This window comes from Strix uralensis, chromosome 1, assembly GCF_047716275.1.
Source record: "Strix uralensis isolate ZFMK-TIS-50842 chromosome 1, bStrUra1, whole genome shotgun sequence".
Lineage (NCBI taxonomy): Eukaryota > Metazoa > Chordata > Aves > Strigiformes > Strigidae > Strix > Strix uralensis.
Window position 1 is genome coordinate 166,468,464 of NC_133972.1, and position 16,967 is coordinate 166,485,430.

Below are 16,967 nucleotides of genomic sequence, written 5' to 3' on the forward strand. Positions count from 1 at the left end.
TCTGCTTGGATGCAAAGGGGCAAAAATAATCATCAGTGTGGTCTGGGCTCTACCAGCTTCTGTAAAAAAAAAATATTTTTTTGTTCAGTAAGATTTCTGGGTTAAAACCTGGTTCTTTACCTTTTAACAGTGAATATTCTAGACTGTTCTTCAGTAAAACTGTTCTGACTTAAAACCTGCTTCTTTATCCCTTAAAAGGGAGGATCTTAGTATGCTTTCTTATCCAGCACAGAGCAGCAGGACACATGGACTACCCACCTCATCTCAGTGTTAATGAGGTGTGCTGTGTGACATAGTCTTCTTGTGCTAGCAGGATCTTCTTGTCCAAATGTTATGTGGCTGTCAGAGATGCTCAGTCCAGCCTCCCAGGCTTTCAGTCAGTCCTTGGGAGTTCAAAGGTTCTCTTTCTTCTTTGCAGGCCAGGAGAAATGAGGTGGGACACCCATGTGATGAGGTATGGGGTGAGGAAAATGGGGTGGCCTCTGTCCAGGCATGGTTTGCAAAGTGGAAATCAGAGGCCAAGTATGCTGCTTTTGACCATGCTGTCTCCGGACCACCTCTGCCCACTCCGTCATGGCAGATGCGCCTCTTCTGGTAACCACCACTCAGGATAACAGGTTATGCTGTTCTCACTGCTCTAATTGCAGCTCCCATCCCTGCAGTTACAACTGCTCTAAGTGATATGGATCAATAACAAACTGACGAGCAAGAGCCTTTCCTGAGGCTACTGCATGAAGCAGGGGATGAAGAATGGAACAGGGGGCTTTCCAGCTTTCAGTTCACTACCTCCTATCTGGCCAAGGTCAGTAACAACCCAAAATCAGGCACAGCCAAGAGCTGACTCAGCAGGGACCTCCCGCTGGGGTTCCTGCCTGCTCCCCTCTGAGCTTGACAGGAACCCTGTGGGTCTGCCAGGTTGAGCTGACCACAGTGGAGACAATGGGGAAGAGAAGATACACAGAGGGGATGACATCGGCCATGGACTTAATTGGGGATAGGGTCATGGGTAGGATGGGGAACTTGACCTCTCTCTCCCCCTTCCCCAGGCCAGTTCACAGGTGGCTTACCACAGCTAAATGTGCTATGAAATGAACAGAAAATTTTCCGAGAGAAGTAGTCCTTTCCATAGCAAAGGGTGAATGAAGCCATGAAATGACATTCCTGTCCTTTAATACAGCATCAGGACCCAAGCCTCAACTAATCTTTTAACCCAGAAAAGCTACTTTACTAATCTGTGTACTGTGAACTCCCTTCCCTTACCCATTCCCATTTTGGTAAGGACTGCGTTCATGGTATCTTTTTCTTTCTACAACTATTTTCCAGCATAAATTGCTTTCCATTGTTCCAGTCCAACCACCCAGTGGAAAAGAAAACATGCATAGGCTTTGATTTTCATCTCTCTCACTAGTATAGGAGAAATGCAAAACCTGGTCTCTGAGCCAAAGCTAGCAGTAGATGGCCAACACCTGCTCTGCAGTGGGGTGGAACGGTGATGATGATGGCAAAGAACACGGGGGAGGCTCTAACTGCCCCTGGCAGAGTGGCCTTTCCCACTGCTCAGGAGTACATAGGCGGGATTTGGGTTTGAGCTGCCTCAGGTTGGGCCCATACTGATAAATAAAACAAAGCACAGACTGAAACCCTGTTCCACAGCTGTCCCTTCTGCTTAGTTGCTTGCACATTTGCTGGCCTGTTTTGGGGGGCCATTCCCACAAGGCAGCACCTTGTACATGGGTCTAAAGGCAGATGTCTGGGTGGATGTGGGCTCTGCTATCTCATAGCACCAACGCCTGGGAAAGGTCTGTGACTTCTGTTCTCTGGCATGGACCATGACCTGCAGTCCTAATCCAAATCCACTAAAGAAAATGGAGAGATCTCCTGGTGGCTTCAGTAGTATCGGTGTCATGTCCTAAACTGAATTCAGGCCAACACGGGATCAGACCAACTTCACATAAGCAGCTTTAGACTGATGTCAGTGGAGCTGTTGATACGAATTTTCAATAGTGGGGCTAGCATTGTGGGGTGAGGGCTTCCTGAAAGCCAAGTCTGCACGTGTTATGTCAAGTCTATGAATTTATAACTGTGAGCACGACACAGTCCAGTCAAGGTAAGTTTTAGAAATATGGCCTGGGTAATGGTTAATGACTGACCTACAGAGCAACAATAAATTATTGTAGCGGGAAATCTGTTAACTCCATGCTTAAAGCAGCCTTGGTGTGCTCTCCCTCCACAGATGAAGATTCTTTCAAAAAGGAATGGGACTTCATAAATCATTAATTTTTCCAAGGAAAATTTTCACTTTGCTCCAGTGTTTTTAGCTATGTTATAAAAGCAGTTGCTTTTTATTTTTCTGCAACTTTCAAAATTCCACAACTTCCACAACTCCTAAAAATTTGGAAGGGGGCAAAAAAGATTGGGACAATGTGTAAAAGGAATTAAAATTCAAGCCCAAAGGGTAGGAGGACATTTGACAAATCAAGACATGTAAATACATGTATATGTCTATGTCTTACTCTCTCTATATATATATACATTAGGTGTAAGATAATTTTGAAAATGATCTTGTCCTAAATGCCTCTTTTTGGTTATTCTTGGTAGCACAGTGGACATATTAAATACTTACCTAGCTTGTATGTCTTGGGGATAGGAATAATTTTTGTTCTGAGTTTGTACATCTCTGGGTACTGAGGACAGACACTACATTACTGAAGCTCCTGGACACTTGTGCTACAGCAACAAGGACTCATCATGTCACTGTCATTTTAGTGGCAACTTTTGACCCTGCTGCATGCCATTAAGTGATATGATTTTTAGGAACATGTTGAGGTGCATGTTTAGGAACATGCTGACTGGCAGACAGGATTTTGCTGGACAATATTTTTGTGACTACTGAGCAGATCAAAACACTCTGATCAAGGCCCAGAACCTCCTGTGCTAAGCACTGCACAGAAGTGTGACAAAAGGCAACCACAAAGAGTTGAGGGAAAAGTATGCCAGGGTATGGCATATCTATAAATGCCATATGGCACTTCCATAAATTCAAAACATAAGATCCAGAAAGTTAAACTCACAGAGAAAGTGTTCAGGTGATGACAAAAAAATGGCAATTTTTTTTCTTTTCTTTTTCTTCTGTGATGTAATGGAAAATCCTTCTGACTGGTGTAAATTGATGTAGCTTTGACCTCTGGGAAGTGGAGCTGATCTACATCCAGTGTGAACATGACCAAGTAGTAACATGCTGCCTTGAGCTCTGCACCAAGCAGGTTTGCAGAACTGATGTGTTTGTTTCATTTAGGGGACTGGTTTAGGTGTGCTGTATGCTTGCACAGGAGAGGAGGGTCTGAAGGACCCTGTTGCCAAAGGAAGCGAAGACCTGAAACAGAAAGAGCTAAAGCTGTTCTATACCAGCCGTGAAGCAACCCTTGCTGTTGTAAGGACAGTAACATTTCTGTCTTTCCTGTAAAATACAGCCTCTCCCAAAACAGCTAGATGCCAGGGAAACTTTGCTGATGACTTTAAAGAAATCTTCCTGTCTTCTTCTCAAAACTCTGCAATTTCAGCTGGTTCACCAGAGCCATTCCACTCCCAGAGAGACACGCTGCTCAGACAGAACCCCAGCCTTGCAAATCAACAGAAAAAATGCTGCAGATCTGCAGTGCACCAGAGATTCCTAGAAGCTTTGTCTGAAAGGGCTCTCTAAAGGTCTCTAATCCAAGTGGGAAGCCCCAGCACTGGATCAGATCAGTCACGGCTTTGCCTAGGCAAGTCTTGATATCTTCCAAGGACAGAGATCCCATTGCTCCTCTTGGCTGACCTATTACCTTCTCACCCTCCTAGTGAGAAAGACACTTTCCCTAATGTCCAGTCTGAACATCCCAAGCTGCAGAGCATGGCCATTGTTGCTTCTACTGCCATTTGATGTTACTGAAATGAACTTAACTCAGACATTTCACCTCTCCTTAGCACAAGGGCAAGGACATCAAAGACAGACAGTACTTCTCAGCATCTTTGTACATTGCTTGCTCTTATGGTAGAAAAGAAGGCACAGGGTATACATGCAGGCTAGGGACTAACTAGAACCAAGCTGTGTCCTGAGATCACGTATACTGTTTAGTCCGTAGTCTGTTCCCTGGCACCGTTATAGCTCATGGCTTCTCATCCCCTCCCAGAGAATGCCCAGGCTCAGCCTGGGGCACAGCATGACCCACGGACTGTTCCTAAAAGACAGTAGAGATGAAGCCATCCAGTATTTTTAAGACACAGAGGTTTCGGTGTACAGGCATGGTATATCTGTGGCCTCTTTCACAAGAATGGGACTTGACCTATTTTATTATATCATATTTTTACGTTTATAACATCTCCCAAAATGTGTACTCTTGAACGCCAGCTGCCAGCTCATGCTTTGCATTCTTCAGCACTCCCTTCATGCCACCTCTGGGGACACAACATAAACATTCAGCTTTTTGTCATAGGAATCCCACCCTGATGGTGCTGCTGCAGTACTCTCACATTATTTTACATAATTTACTTAAAATGTGTATATGCTTTAGTATAAATTATTTTTTAGGTCACAGGGACAGTACTTGGGGCATACAAGAGATGCAGGGTTAGGTACTAAGCAGCACAAATATGGTTAGTCAGATGGAGACAACTAGTCTGCAGCAGTGTGGGTGAGATCACCTCCAGATGTTCTATGAGCAGTGCTGATGTAGCCACAGGAATGAATAGTGGGTTGTTCATGGAAAGTTGTCTAGAATTGGTGAGTTGAGCCTTACTGTGCTTTCCATTATCATGAAGGAAGCATTGGGTGAACAGCTCAGCCTTACTCTTGCAAATGCAGGTCATCATGGTCACCATAATGCATCCTAGCTGCCTCTAAATGCAGGTGACCCGAGGCAGGGTTATTCTCAATGAGGTATACACTCAGGAAGGAAAAGTCCCATTACAAACCTCAGCGCATCCTTTCCCTACCTGCTCTGGGGTTTTGCTACTCATGGGCTATGAGTAAGGACAAGCTACCACACCACTGAAAACAACTAAAAGCTGAGCAAAGCCATAGTGGCTAGAGCATCTGCAAGCCAGGCTGCTGAATTTTGCCGTGGGCTGTAACCTTGCATCACCCGTGGTCACTTGTGAGGATCTGGCCAATGAGATGGGAGTTACCGGGCTTGGTGGAGGACCTCACACCCATCTCAGAGATGGACAAAGAATAAGGATAACAAATAGAAACGCTTCAGCTTGAAAGGAGTGAGCTGTGGAAGTATTCAGCAGAAGAACTGAGGTGGAACAATTGTTCACTGTACTGATATCACAATATTGAAAACCTGGGAGCTTAATGAAGTATTTGGATAGGAAATTTAAAACTGAAGGCAGTACCTGTTCAAATAGCACAATTTTAAACAGTGGAACTTACTGCTGGGAAGGGCCCAGCATTGCCATGGGAGGTACATCTTTCCTATGCAGGCTGAGTGTGCTGCACTGGGTCAGCCTCTTTTGTTGGTCTCTCGAGCTTGGCACAAGAATCTCCTCCCATGAGGTGGGTAGGAGGCACCCCTGCATCCGTGTGGGGGGATGATGGCTGATGCCATTTGCCCCAGCCAGAGCCATCCCCAGGAGTGCCCAGGATGAGTGCACTTCCCCCCACAGTGGAAGGCAATGGGACTTGGTATGCTCACCCAGCAGAGCTGTCCTGGAGCCCGAGGCAGGATCCAGGACCCCAGGGTCCCTGCCCAGTGCTCTGCCAAGTGGTCCCCACTGCTCGCCACGGGTGTTCCCCTCTGCCTTGGCACCGGGTTATGGCTGACGCATGAGCATACGCACTGCTGGCAGTCAGCAGCCAGATAGGGCTTCTGCTTTCATTGAACCCAGCTAATTAATTTGCAACATTGATTGCTTTTTACAATATATCTGCCCCTCATTTAACATCTGGGTACTACGACTGAGAACAAATAAATCTAAAACTACACAAGTTGATTTTATTGGTAGCATAACATGCAAGTCTTGTTAGAAACAACTGAGTTGCCTTTATGGTCCACAAAGGACATTTTGATTTGCTGTGATTAAAGCCTTTTACATCCCAGCTAAAAAGATTTGAGCATTACTACATAGCCAGGAGTCCCAGATATTTGCCCCTGGTCAGGGAATTAAGTTTCAAAGAAAGAATAATTTTTTTTTTTTTTTTTTTTTTCAATTATGACCATTTCTAATGGATCAGTACAAAGACAATACATGCATAGCTGGAAGTGTCATCCCCTCTCAAAGCAGGAAAGAAAACCTGCATGGATAACAGCAGTGATGTAAACCCTCAGCGTTTGAAGCCTCACAGGACTTCTTCCATCTCATGCTCCCTCATCCCTTTCATGGCCAGCATTTAGTTCTCATTCAGAGGCCAAAATAGATAGCAAATAAATCACAAGCCTTATAGCTGTGAAAATAGTAGCACCAGGAGGGAACAAGCTCTGAGCCTGTGATGTGACACACACTGGTATGAGAGAGCTGTGTGCTTCAGAAGCCACCAGATAACTCATGGGAACAGGAAAACAGCACGCTCTAGTGGGGAAATCATTAAAATCTATTAGAAAACAAAACACGGCACTGAGTGCTCCATGTGAAAGCAGCTGTTATTTCCTATCTCTATCCATGGTTTCTTCTCCCTTCCCTGTGCATCTCCAGCCACTTGTTGCCCCTCATACCCATTAACCCAGGGAGGGGGACAGTACCTCCAAGGCCATCCCACCTACTGTCATGCAGCTTTGGCTGATTTCTTTTTCAGGAACCAGAACTGAGTCCTCTCCTGGCTTGCTGAGTGTGCTTGGCACATTGCACGTGTGCCCGTGCCAATGTGGCAGGACCAGTTACAAGGGTGCAGGGAGGACAGCTGGGTCAGTGATGGTGATGGCGAGGTGCCCCATAGCACAGTAATTAGAGGGCTCCTTCCCTCTCTCTCCCTTTCACTGGCACCCTTTGGAAAACTCCCATCTCCATTAAGAAGGAGAACTCATTACTGGTGAAACAAAGACACTAATCAGTTATTAGTTGTAACCATTAATGAAAAAGCTAATGAGGTGCTGAGATCCCCAGTGCTGACTGAAATGAGTTAATCACATCTCACTCCTCAGAGACCCATTAATCTGCGTGCATGCTGATGTTTCCCATTCCTTTGCTATTAAAGGAAATAAAAATATTGTTCCAGCTTCATTTACTTGCATCTGCTGGATCTCTCTGATAAGCTGTAAAGTCACGTAGCTGTGGGCCAGACTTGCATCTGGTGGCAAGCAGCAAAGTTCCCTTGGCCCCCCAGAAAGCCACCACAGAAAGAACTATCACTGGTGGAATGTCACACACCTTAAGGAAGGAAGCATTGTGCTGGCCCAGGGAGGGAAGCAAACATCATGCACACAGCCATATAAAACAGTGATTTCTCATTGCCCCTGTCTGTTGGTTTGAAATATTATTCCAGCTCCTACAGTAACAAGAATTGAACTGCCACTAGTGCCCCTGTCTTGCACTCCTCCTGAAGCAGCTCCTAGCTTTTTCAGTTTGGATCACAGAATCACAGAATCATTCAGGTTGGAAAAGACCCTTGGGACCATCGAGTCCAGCCATCAGCCCTACTCTACAAAGTTCTCCCCTACACCATATCCCCCAGCATCTCATCTAAATGACCCTTAAACACATCCAGGGATGGCGACTCCACCCCCTCCCTGGGCAGCCCATTCCACTGTCTGACCACTCCTTCTGTGAAAATTTTTTTCCTAATATCCAGTCTAAACCTTCCCTGTTGCAGTTTAAAGCCGTTCCCCCTTGTTCTGTCACTTATCACCTGTGAGAAGAGACCAGCACCAACCTCTCTACAATGTCCTGTCAGGTAGTTGTAGAGAGTGATGAGGTCTCCCCTCAGCCTTCTCTTCCTCAAACTAAACAGTCCCAGCTCCTTCAATTGCTCCTCATAGGATCTGTTCTCCAGGCCCTTCACCAGCTTCGTTGCCCTCCTCTGCACTCGCTCCAGCACCTCGATATCTCTCTCGCATTGAGGTGCCCAAAACTGGACACAATACTCAAGGTGTGGCCTCACCAGTGCAGATTACAGGGATCATGTCATTCCTGCTTGTGGTGAGTAGTAATCTCACCTGAGTCTGGTGGGTTATCTGTGGAATGGGTGAGTAGTTGGGAACAACTAGTAACTGAGGTAGTTTCGTGTAAATATCTCAGGTGTTGTTGGCATTACTTGCTCTCACAGTTCAGGAAAGGTCTTAGCACCCCTTGAATCCATAGTCTCTAGTTTATTTTAGTCTGGCTGGAATGGAGTTAACTTTCTTCATAGCAGCCCATACAGTGCTGTGGTTTGGATTGGTAGGTAAAACACTGTTGATAACACAACAGAGTTTTGGCTGCTGCTGAACAGTGTTTGCACAGTGTAAAGGCCTTCTCTGTTTCTCATTCTACCCCCCCAGCAACTTGGTTGGGGTGAGGAAGAGGTTGCGAGGGGACACAGCCAGGACAGCTGACCTGAAGTGCCCAGAGGGTTATTCCATCCCATGTAACATCAACCTTGGCAATGAACTGGGATTGAGGGAGAAGGAGATGGAGGGTAGTTGCTCAGATACTGGCATTGGTCTGCTGATGGGAGGTGGTGAGTGATTGATTGCCTTTACATAGCTTGAGTTTTATTCTTCCTTTACTGATTAAACTGTGTCTTGACTCACAATTTTTCTTGCTTTTGCTCTTCCTATTCTCTCTCCCATCCCACGGAGGGGAGTGGGGGGTGGTGGTGGGGAAGTAAGTGAGTGGCTGTGCGGGTGCTTGGCTGCTTGCTGGGGTCAAGTCACAGCATGTGTTGCCCAAAAACATAACCATCCTAATTCACTCCTGGCCTGCTAACTTTGATGCACCAAACATGGTTAAAACACTACTTTCTTCCAAAGATTTTATAGAAGCTCTATTGACTTTATTTTTATTGAGCCTATCTTGACCTTTACTTCTGTTTATTTCTATTTCCTTACCTACCTATTCAAATCAAACCTTCAAATGACAGAGCCTGTCAGCTTGCAGAACTTCTGCCCACAGCCAGCTCTTTGATGTCCCCAGCAGCGAGCAGTGATGAACAGCAACATCAGTTGCTCCCATGACTCTACCTGTGACATCACCACTGCAGGAAGAAGGTCGGTGCCTCATCAGTGTCTTGGGGAACTTGCTCACACGTACCCACCCTCTAATATCTGAACATGAGGATATGTTACACAAAATCCTCCAACACTCAAAGGACAAATAGGAGTAGAAATCACTTTCCATTATTTTCTACCATATGAAACCCACTCACACATATGCGCAGGCTGAACACGTGATGTGGCTGCAAACTGGACGTGTTTCAAAGAGCAGCTCAGGTATGGCCAGTTCATTCAAACAGCCAGACCTAGACTGCAGGCTTGGGCTGGGGCTAGGGGAGCAATGTGCAGCTCCCCTGGATGTTGACAGCACTATGGGGCCAGCTCCAGGAGAGAAAGGAGGGGAACACAAAAATCCATGTTGGGAGAAACCACTGTAAGGGGCTTCTTGATGTAACACTAGATTTGGAGGCTTGGTTGGGGCATCCTTGGAGGAACATCAGGTGTTGCAGGATGCAGAGTTAGAGGCATAGGCCAGGATGCTTTTCTTACTGATTTAGTGTCTGGGTGGACAGAGGCAGCTGGTATTTGCCACGTAACTCTGGAGTCTCTGATTATGTGAAAAAAGTAACTGTTGTGGGAAATGTCCTGTCTTAGTAGGAGTGTTAATGTCACAGATACAGACAAATTCCCATATGGATATATTTATTTTCTGCCAGCCACAAGTTAACTTAGAAATTAAGGAGTGAATCAACATGCTACATTTCCTATAGGAGAAAATTAAACTGAAAACACAGAGATTTACCTCTGCATAAAAGTATCTAACCTTGGAGAACTTTTCACTGTGTGAACAACATTTTATTACACATTGCCTGAAGATAACAAAATGTAATGTGATCTGCTCCCTGAAAGACTGTAGGAAAGACAGGTGAAAACAGAGATTTTAAAGGTGGCAAGGGACTCCCTTGCCTTTTCATCTGTTGGGTTTAATTGCTATCCTGAATGTAAGCCATCAAAGGAACCCATGCCACGAACAGAAGCCATATTGTTCCCCTGTGGGTACTTTCTTTTTTCATTTGATGGTACAAGCGAAGTCCTTTGTCCAACTCCTGTGGTCAGTCCATCTGTCTGGATGTTGCTGTTGCTGCTGCATGTCTTACTGGTCCCAGGGGGTCTTTAGATTGGGGTTTTATGCAAATTAATTTCCTGACAAAATAATTTAAGACCTGGAAGCTGCATTTCAGTGCACTTCTTATGAGTGGACATGAAGCAAAATGCAAAATTATTTTAAACAGCAAGCTGTTCCCCAGTGTTATTTTGCTTTGTTGAGGATGACAGAGGAGCAAATGCTTTGCATCTCTTCTGCACAGTGGCAAGTATGAAGGTACAGAGCCAACTGTAAAGCACAGGCCAGTTCCATGGCCATCCCAGGTTAGCACTCCTACTTTCTTTCTTTGTAACAGCTCTGTGACCAGTCTGGTTATAGAAGTTCTGGGCAGAAACCAGGCTTGGGGACCTGGTGTGACTGAGATAGCTCCTCAGACCTCTGTGCCTCCACTTCGCATTCATTTTCAGCAAGTGTGATACTGACTGGGCTGTATCCATTAGTGGTAGTTAATATCTCACTCATTCAGCTTGTGTAGAGCCTGGGTTGAAAAGCAAAGTGTGAAGCAGCTCCCAAGAACCTGGTCCTCTGAAAGTCCCACTGGAGAGCAGCTGTTACTATGGCCATCAGAACATTGACTGTATCTGAACAGGAGTTTCCTGAGCTGCCCTGTGATGACTTCTTGAGCTTCTACCACCAAGCAACAACAAGCTTGGTTGTGTTTCAGTAGGAAATTTGCATCATTGCTAGTCTGCGTACCCTACTCCCTTAAATAATGAATGGAAATGGCACATATGGAAACTGAGCCGCTTATGAGGTCCACAAGAAATAGTTAAGGTGGAGTGTCCCCAAGTAAAGCCATGGTCACGCAGATAAGGTGGTGTGGCATGCTGAAGTGACACCTGCTGACACCAGCATTTGTAACATCACAGAATCACAGAATCATCTAGGTTGGAAAAGACCTTGAAAATCATCTAGTCCAACCATTAACCTAACACTGACAGTTCTCAACTCCACCATAACCCTCCGTGCTATGTCAACCCGACTTAAACACCTCCAGGGATGGGGACTCCACCACTGCCCTGAGCAGCCCATTCCAACGCCTAACAACCTGTTCTGTAAAGAAATGCTTCCTAATATCTAGTCTAAACCTTCCCTGGCGCAACTTGAGGCCATTACCTCTTGTCCTATCACTTATTACTTGGTTAAAGAGACTCATCCCCAGCTCTCTGCAACCCCCTTTCAGGTAGTTGTAGAGGGCAATGAGGTCTCCCCTCAGCCTCCTCTTCTCCAGACTAAACAACCCCAGTTCCCTCAGCCGCTCCTCATACGACATGTTCTCCAGACCCTTCACCAGCTTCGTTGCCCTTCTTTGGACACACTCGAGTAATTCAATGTCCTTTTTGTAGTGAGGGGCCCAAAACTGAACACAGTCATCGAGGTGAGGCCTCACCAGTGCCGAGTACAGGGGCAAGATCACTTTCCTGTCCCTGCTGGCCATGCTATTTGTGATACAAGCCAGGATGCCATTGGCCTTCTTGGCCACCTGGGCACACTGCTGGCTCATGTTCAGCCGGCTGTCAATCAACACCCCCAGGTCCCTCTCTGACTGGCAGCTCTCCAGCCACTCCTCCCCAAGCCTGTAGCACTGCTGGGGGTTGTTGTGACCCAAGTGCAGCACCCGGCATTTGGCCTTATTGAAACTCATGCGGTTGGCCTTAGCTCATCGCTCCAGCCTGTCCAGGTCTCTCTGCAGAGCCTCCCTACCCTCGAGCAGATCAACACTCCCACCCAACTTGGTGTCATCTGCAAACTTACTGAGGGTGCACTCGATCCCCTCGCCTAGGTCATCAATAAAGATGTTAAACAGGAGTGGCCCCAAAACCGAGCCCTGGGGGACACCACTTGTGACCAGCCGCCAACTGGATTTAACTCTGTTCACCACCACTCTTTGGGCCCGGCCATCCAGCCAGATTTTTACCCAGCGAAGCGTGTGCCCATCCAAGCCACGAGCAGTCAGTTTCGCCAGGATGATGTCTGTCTTCTAATGGACAGCCTAAACTATCCATGACTAAAGTGCTTGTGTGATCATAGCAGCTAAATTAGACCCTTAAAATAGGGACATGGGGCGGATTCTCAGCATCAGTCCTATGAAGGGAGCCAGGTCTGTCAGTCCCAGAGAACAGGTGAGTTGAATCTCTTTTCAAGTCACTTCTTTCTGACCCTGCCTTAATTTCTCTTATATATCACCTAAACACAGCTCAGATCCATCAGGAGACCAAAGACATATAAAGTTTAAGTTTTTTGTCCAGAGAGGTCTAGAGCTGCCATAAGCTAAGCAGTGTGATACCCACCACCACAAGCTTTCCAGCAGTCTGAAGCATGCATTCCTCTGCTGATGTCACCTGAGGGATGGGTGGGAGGGAAGTGGAGTAAGGCTTCATTATACTGTTATGTGACAGAGGAGGTTCTAGGAGCTAAGGGAAAAATCGTGAGAAGAAGTAGTGTGCACAGAGAGAAACACCTTTGATTTGATTACAATAAAAAATTTATTTTGATTCATATCATACTGAAAAATTAAATAAATAAAATGTCAAAGAATAATTGAGACTCTCCACCATCAGAGCAAAAAGCAAAATTCTTATCATAATTGATTGTATAACTCAAAGAAAAATAGGAAGAAGATCTGGTCATGGGAGAAAAAAAAGTGCTTAAGAAGAGATTTGGCTTTGGTAAGAAACATAACACACTCAAGGAGTGCTTCAGAGACTTTGCAGTGGTGGCAAATACAGTTCAAGAGTTTGAAGCCTTGACATGTTGCTAAATGTTTTCCTTTGTTGTTCTCTTAAACAAAATAAACTCACAATGTTTCTAGCAGGAACACAGTCTTCAACATCGGCATTAGTGAATTAGGGAATTAATTCTTCCCTCAGCATCATCTGTTGGTATCTCCTTATTCTGAAGGCATTTGAAAGAGGAGCAAATTTGTGGAGAAACTGAGACAAAGATCTAACACAACAGTCAGTTGCTGAAAGGACTCTAGAAAAAGTTCCTCTGGAATAGAAATGTGATGGCACAGACTATCCCTCATCCTACAGCTGGAGAAGTCCACTCTCTGCTCTCCTCATGCTCTGAAAAATGGACATTGGTGGTACACAGTTACTGCTTGCTGTTGGCAAGAAAATTAAATGGGATTTTCAGCTTGTTCCATGATTACGATACTAAATCTATCCATGACAGTATGAGCCACAATGTTTCATATGTGCTGTCAGAGGCAGAATATTCAGGGGGAAACTGGAAATTTAATTTGGACAGCAAAAGGAAACTTTCAGAACAACATAAGCTAGAAGATAGCTGATTTTTTTTACCACTTTCTTTGTTCCCAAACTGCCATCTGTGATTAAAAAAAAAAATCAATGGCATTTGGGTACCCAACAACCATGAGTTTTCTTCCAAGTCTTTCTAAAAATGACTGAAACAGCAGTGAAGCGTTTCTGAATTACTGACATCTGTCCATGAGAAAAAAAAATTAAAATATTTGAAGCTTATGGTGAAAAAAGTATCTCCAAAATCCAGCCATAGGGTGAAGATACCATTAGGGTGTTTCATGGAATCTTCTTCCTCTTGAAGATGTTTTGCTTGTATTGCTGTGACATCTCACCAGAAGCATATTAACAATTTAAACAGTGGGAATGCTTAAACCAAAACACAGTTCAGGTAGCAATGTTTGATTCTTTTACAAAGGACATGTAGAAGACAGTAAACCCATTGAATTTGCTGTGCCTGTGACATGCAGGTGAGTTCTGCTGGCCACAATGCTGGGAAAGGGCTTCTTGACATGAGGATCATGAACAGGTCTCAACACAAGGATTTGAAAATCCTGCACTTTTCTTATTGCTAAACTGAAGGGTCATGCATGTACAGCGAAGGGAGCTCAGTTCCCTGCAAAGATGTTTGGCATCCTCATCTCTTTATACACTGTGAGTCCAGTGACACTCATGTGGGTAAAGGAGTTCATGTTGGTGAGCGGTGCTGTGGCCCAAAATAGGGATATTCCATCTGACAATGTCATTGTGCCATGAATTTCTGTCTCGGAGGGGAGCTCACTGTTAACAACCAGCACAGAAAGACAAGGGGATAAATCTTGGACTGGAGCATATCACTGGTCAAAGTGCTAGGCTTTCACCGAGCTCAAATACTCATCCGCTTGGACATGCTGCCATGACTGGTGCATGAAAGACGAGTCATTTAGATGATGGTTTCTAAATTGCCACGAACCCCAACCATCGTAATCCATTAAAAATTAAATATGACATTTTTTCCAAGCCTGATCTAAAGTCCCTTGAAGTCTGTGGCAAGAACTCCATTGCCTTTCCAAGAGCTGAGAATGGATCAATAATCCATGAATTCTATTTTCATAATATTGGGAAGAAAAAGCCATTGTTCTCCATTCTTCACTACCTGAACTTCATTCTTAAATTCGTACTTTATCTGTCCTTGAGGATTAAACACGTTGATTCCAGCAAAGATTTGTGGCCATAAAATTTCCAGTGTCACTTCCCTCCTCTCACTGCCTAGAGGTACTGACATTAATTCACTCATTCCTCCAGAGATGCACATAATTTTGAAGTCTGGCTTACACTGTAGCATCAGCTTGCGTAGATTGTGTCCTTGTAGATGCTGTTACAGGGCAAAAGATTCCTATTGTATTACTAGCTGATATCCCAACCCATGATATTTCTTCCATTTCAGATAGACACCTTGTAAAGAGATACCACTTTCTAACTTTGTAAAAAAATAAGAAAAGTTTCCTTGCAACGTTTGGATATTTTCCCATAAAAAAAGGTAAAAGCTACCTTTAAAAATTCTTGTTTCTGTTTGCTCAAATACAATATAGGAGCTGTTACTATTGTTTTTGACTACAAAAGTATACCACATGGAGGCTAAACTTTGGTTAATTTTCCCCCCTTTTATAAAAAAGTTTAATTTAGGGTTTGTCATCTTAAAAAAAAAAATCACATCTGTTGCACAATTGTAAAAGGCACATATAAATGACTGAAAGAAAAAAGTCCACTTTCCAACCTTAAACTGATTAAATAAAAATGAGCATTCCAGAGTATTTTCCACCAAAAAAAAAAAAAGAAATAAAAATTATATATAACCAAACAAGACAAACAAACAAGTGGCTAAAAAGGCCATTTTTTTGCTGGAGTTTTCAGTATTGTTTTCTATCTCATTATGGCTGTGTAAGAAGCAATATTAAATAATATATGTCAGAGATGATTTGATCCATATTTTCTAGACACTATCAATTCAGAATGAGGCAATGGTTGAAATATTTACTACTCCAGGCAACTTCATCATGTTTTTCCTTAATACAGCATGAAACCAGAAGTAATAGAGGAAACAGAAGAAACAGTTCAAAAAGATCAACAGCAGAAGTGAATTCATTTCTTTGAGGTAATCCTTACTATGATGTTCAGAGCTGCCCTAGTGGGTCTCAAGTCCCAGAAGTTGTTTTCACTCTTCTTCGAGGATCTCCTGCCTTACCTGAGGAAAGAACTGACACATAAACAGCAGTTCCTGTGCCCAGGTTTCCCCTAATTGCAACAGGGAGATCATTCATCAGTAATTCAAGAATCAAGCCATAGAGCCTAAGCAGAGATTCATTTATTCCCACAACGGATTGGTAGTTCCCAGCTATCTGTAGATAGGAAATCACGTGCAGCGTGGAAGCCGGTCCTTGGCCGAGTTCCCTGCAGTGAGCACTGCAGTGAGACACTCTGGATCCACCGCAGATTCACGCATTCAAACCTGACTGGCGCCCAGACAATCTGCACTGAGCTTTGTTCTGCTGCATGTTGGAAATTGCAGCCCTTACTCCTCCCCATGGCCAGGGTCATCTGCCCTTGAAAAAATTTATTTTTTCAATGGAGGCAAGAGTCAAAGTTACATTGAACTCAAAATCCCCGTCATGGACACCTGTCTTCCGGAAAGCCCCAGCTGAAGCGTTGTTTTCCCAGTAATGATGCCAGTGTCCTTTGCTGTCTGCTCCAAAACCGTACACATTCACCTAGGAAGTAAGAGAGAACTAGTGTTATGGCCTGGAAAGCAATTGGTCTTCATACAAAATGTTGAATAAACTCTCTTGATTCAAAAATGGGCAGCAGCACCTGAGGACTCAGTGGTGTCCCAAGCTATTCTGCTGCATGAGATGATGCAACCACGGAATAACGTCCCAAGGCCTACTCAAGGGACATCAGATCCTAAGCTATTGCTGAGACCACCATCATACCTGAACTCAGACAGAAAAGGAATTTTCTATCCATGAATTCTTATTTAGCAATATGGAAAACACACTCCTGTCCCCTAAGCTTGATGTTTGACCTCAGGAGGTCAGTGGCTTGGGATGGGAATCTCCACTTTAGCTGATTAAGGCCACAAAGAGTAGAAAAATTTTGGTTTTGTTCTTAGTCTTCCAAATAATGATCCATGTGAACCCCCATATATATGCTTAATTATATGACATTCGCAAGCACTCCAGAGGCAGATGGCCATTATGTTCTTTGTGTGTGTATACACCTATGGTTTTTCCTCTCCCAAAGGCTCATTCATTGATGGTATGCCTGTCTCCTCTGGTGGTAAAAGTCCAAACATCACAGCTGATTTACTTAAACTGAGAGTGGCAATATGGCTGGGTTTGAATGGGTCATAGCCCACAAAACCAGCTCCTTAACCCACCTGCACCTAGACCCGCC

At 44.5% G+C, this 16,967-nt stretch overlaps 1 protein-coding gene across 13 annotated transcripts in view; it reads right to left on the minus strand.

Moving 5' to 3' along the window:
- Positions 1-12,734: 12,734 nt before the first annotated feature.
- ST3GAL1 (ST3 beta-galactoside alpha-2,3-sialyltransferase 1) overlaps positions 12,735-16,967 on the minus strand; it is a 94,788-nt gene continuing 90,555 nt past the window's right edge. For all 13 annotated transcript variants that reach the window (XM_074888436.1, XM_074888479.1, XM_074888463.1 and 10 more), the window contains one exon: positions 12,735-16,282. In XM_074888436.1, coding sequence (XP_074744537.1) covers positions 16,109-16,282 — 174 coding nt within the window. In that variant the 3' untranslated portion in view covers positions 12,735-16,108. The remainder of the gene's footprint in view (positions 16,283-16,967) is intronic.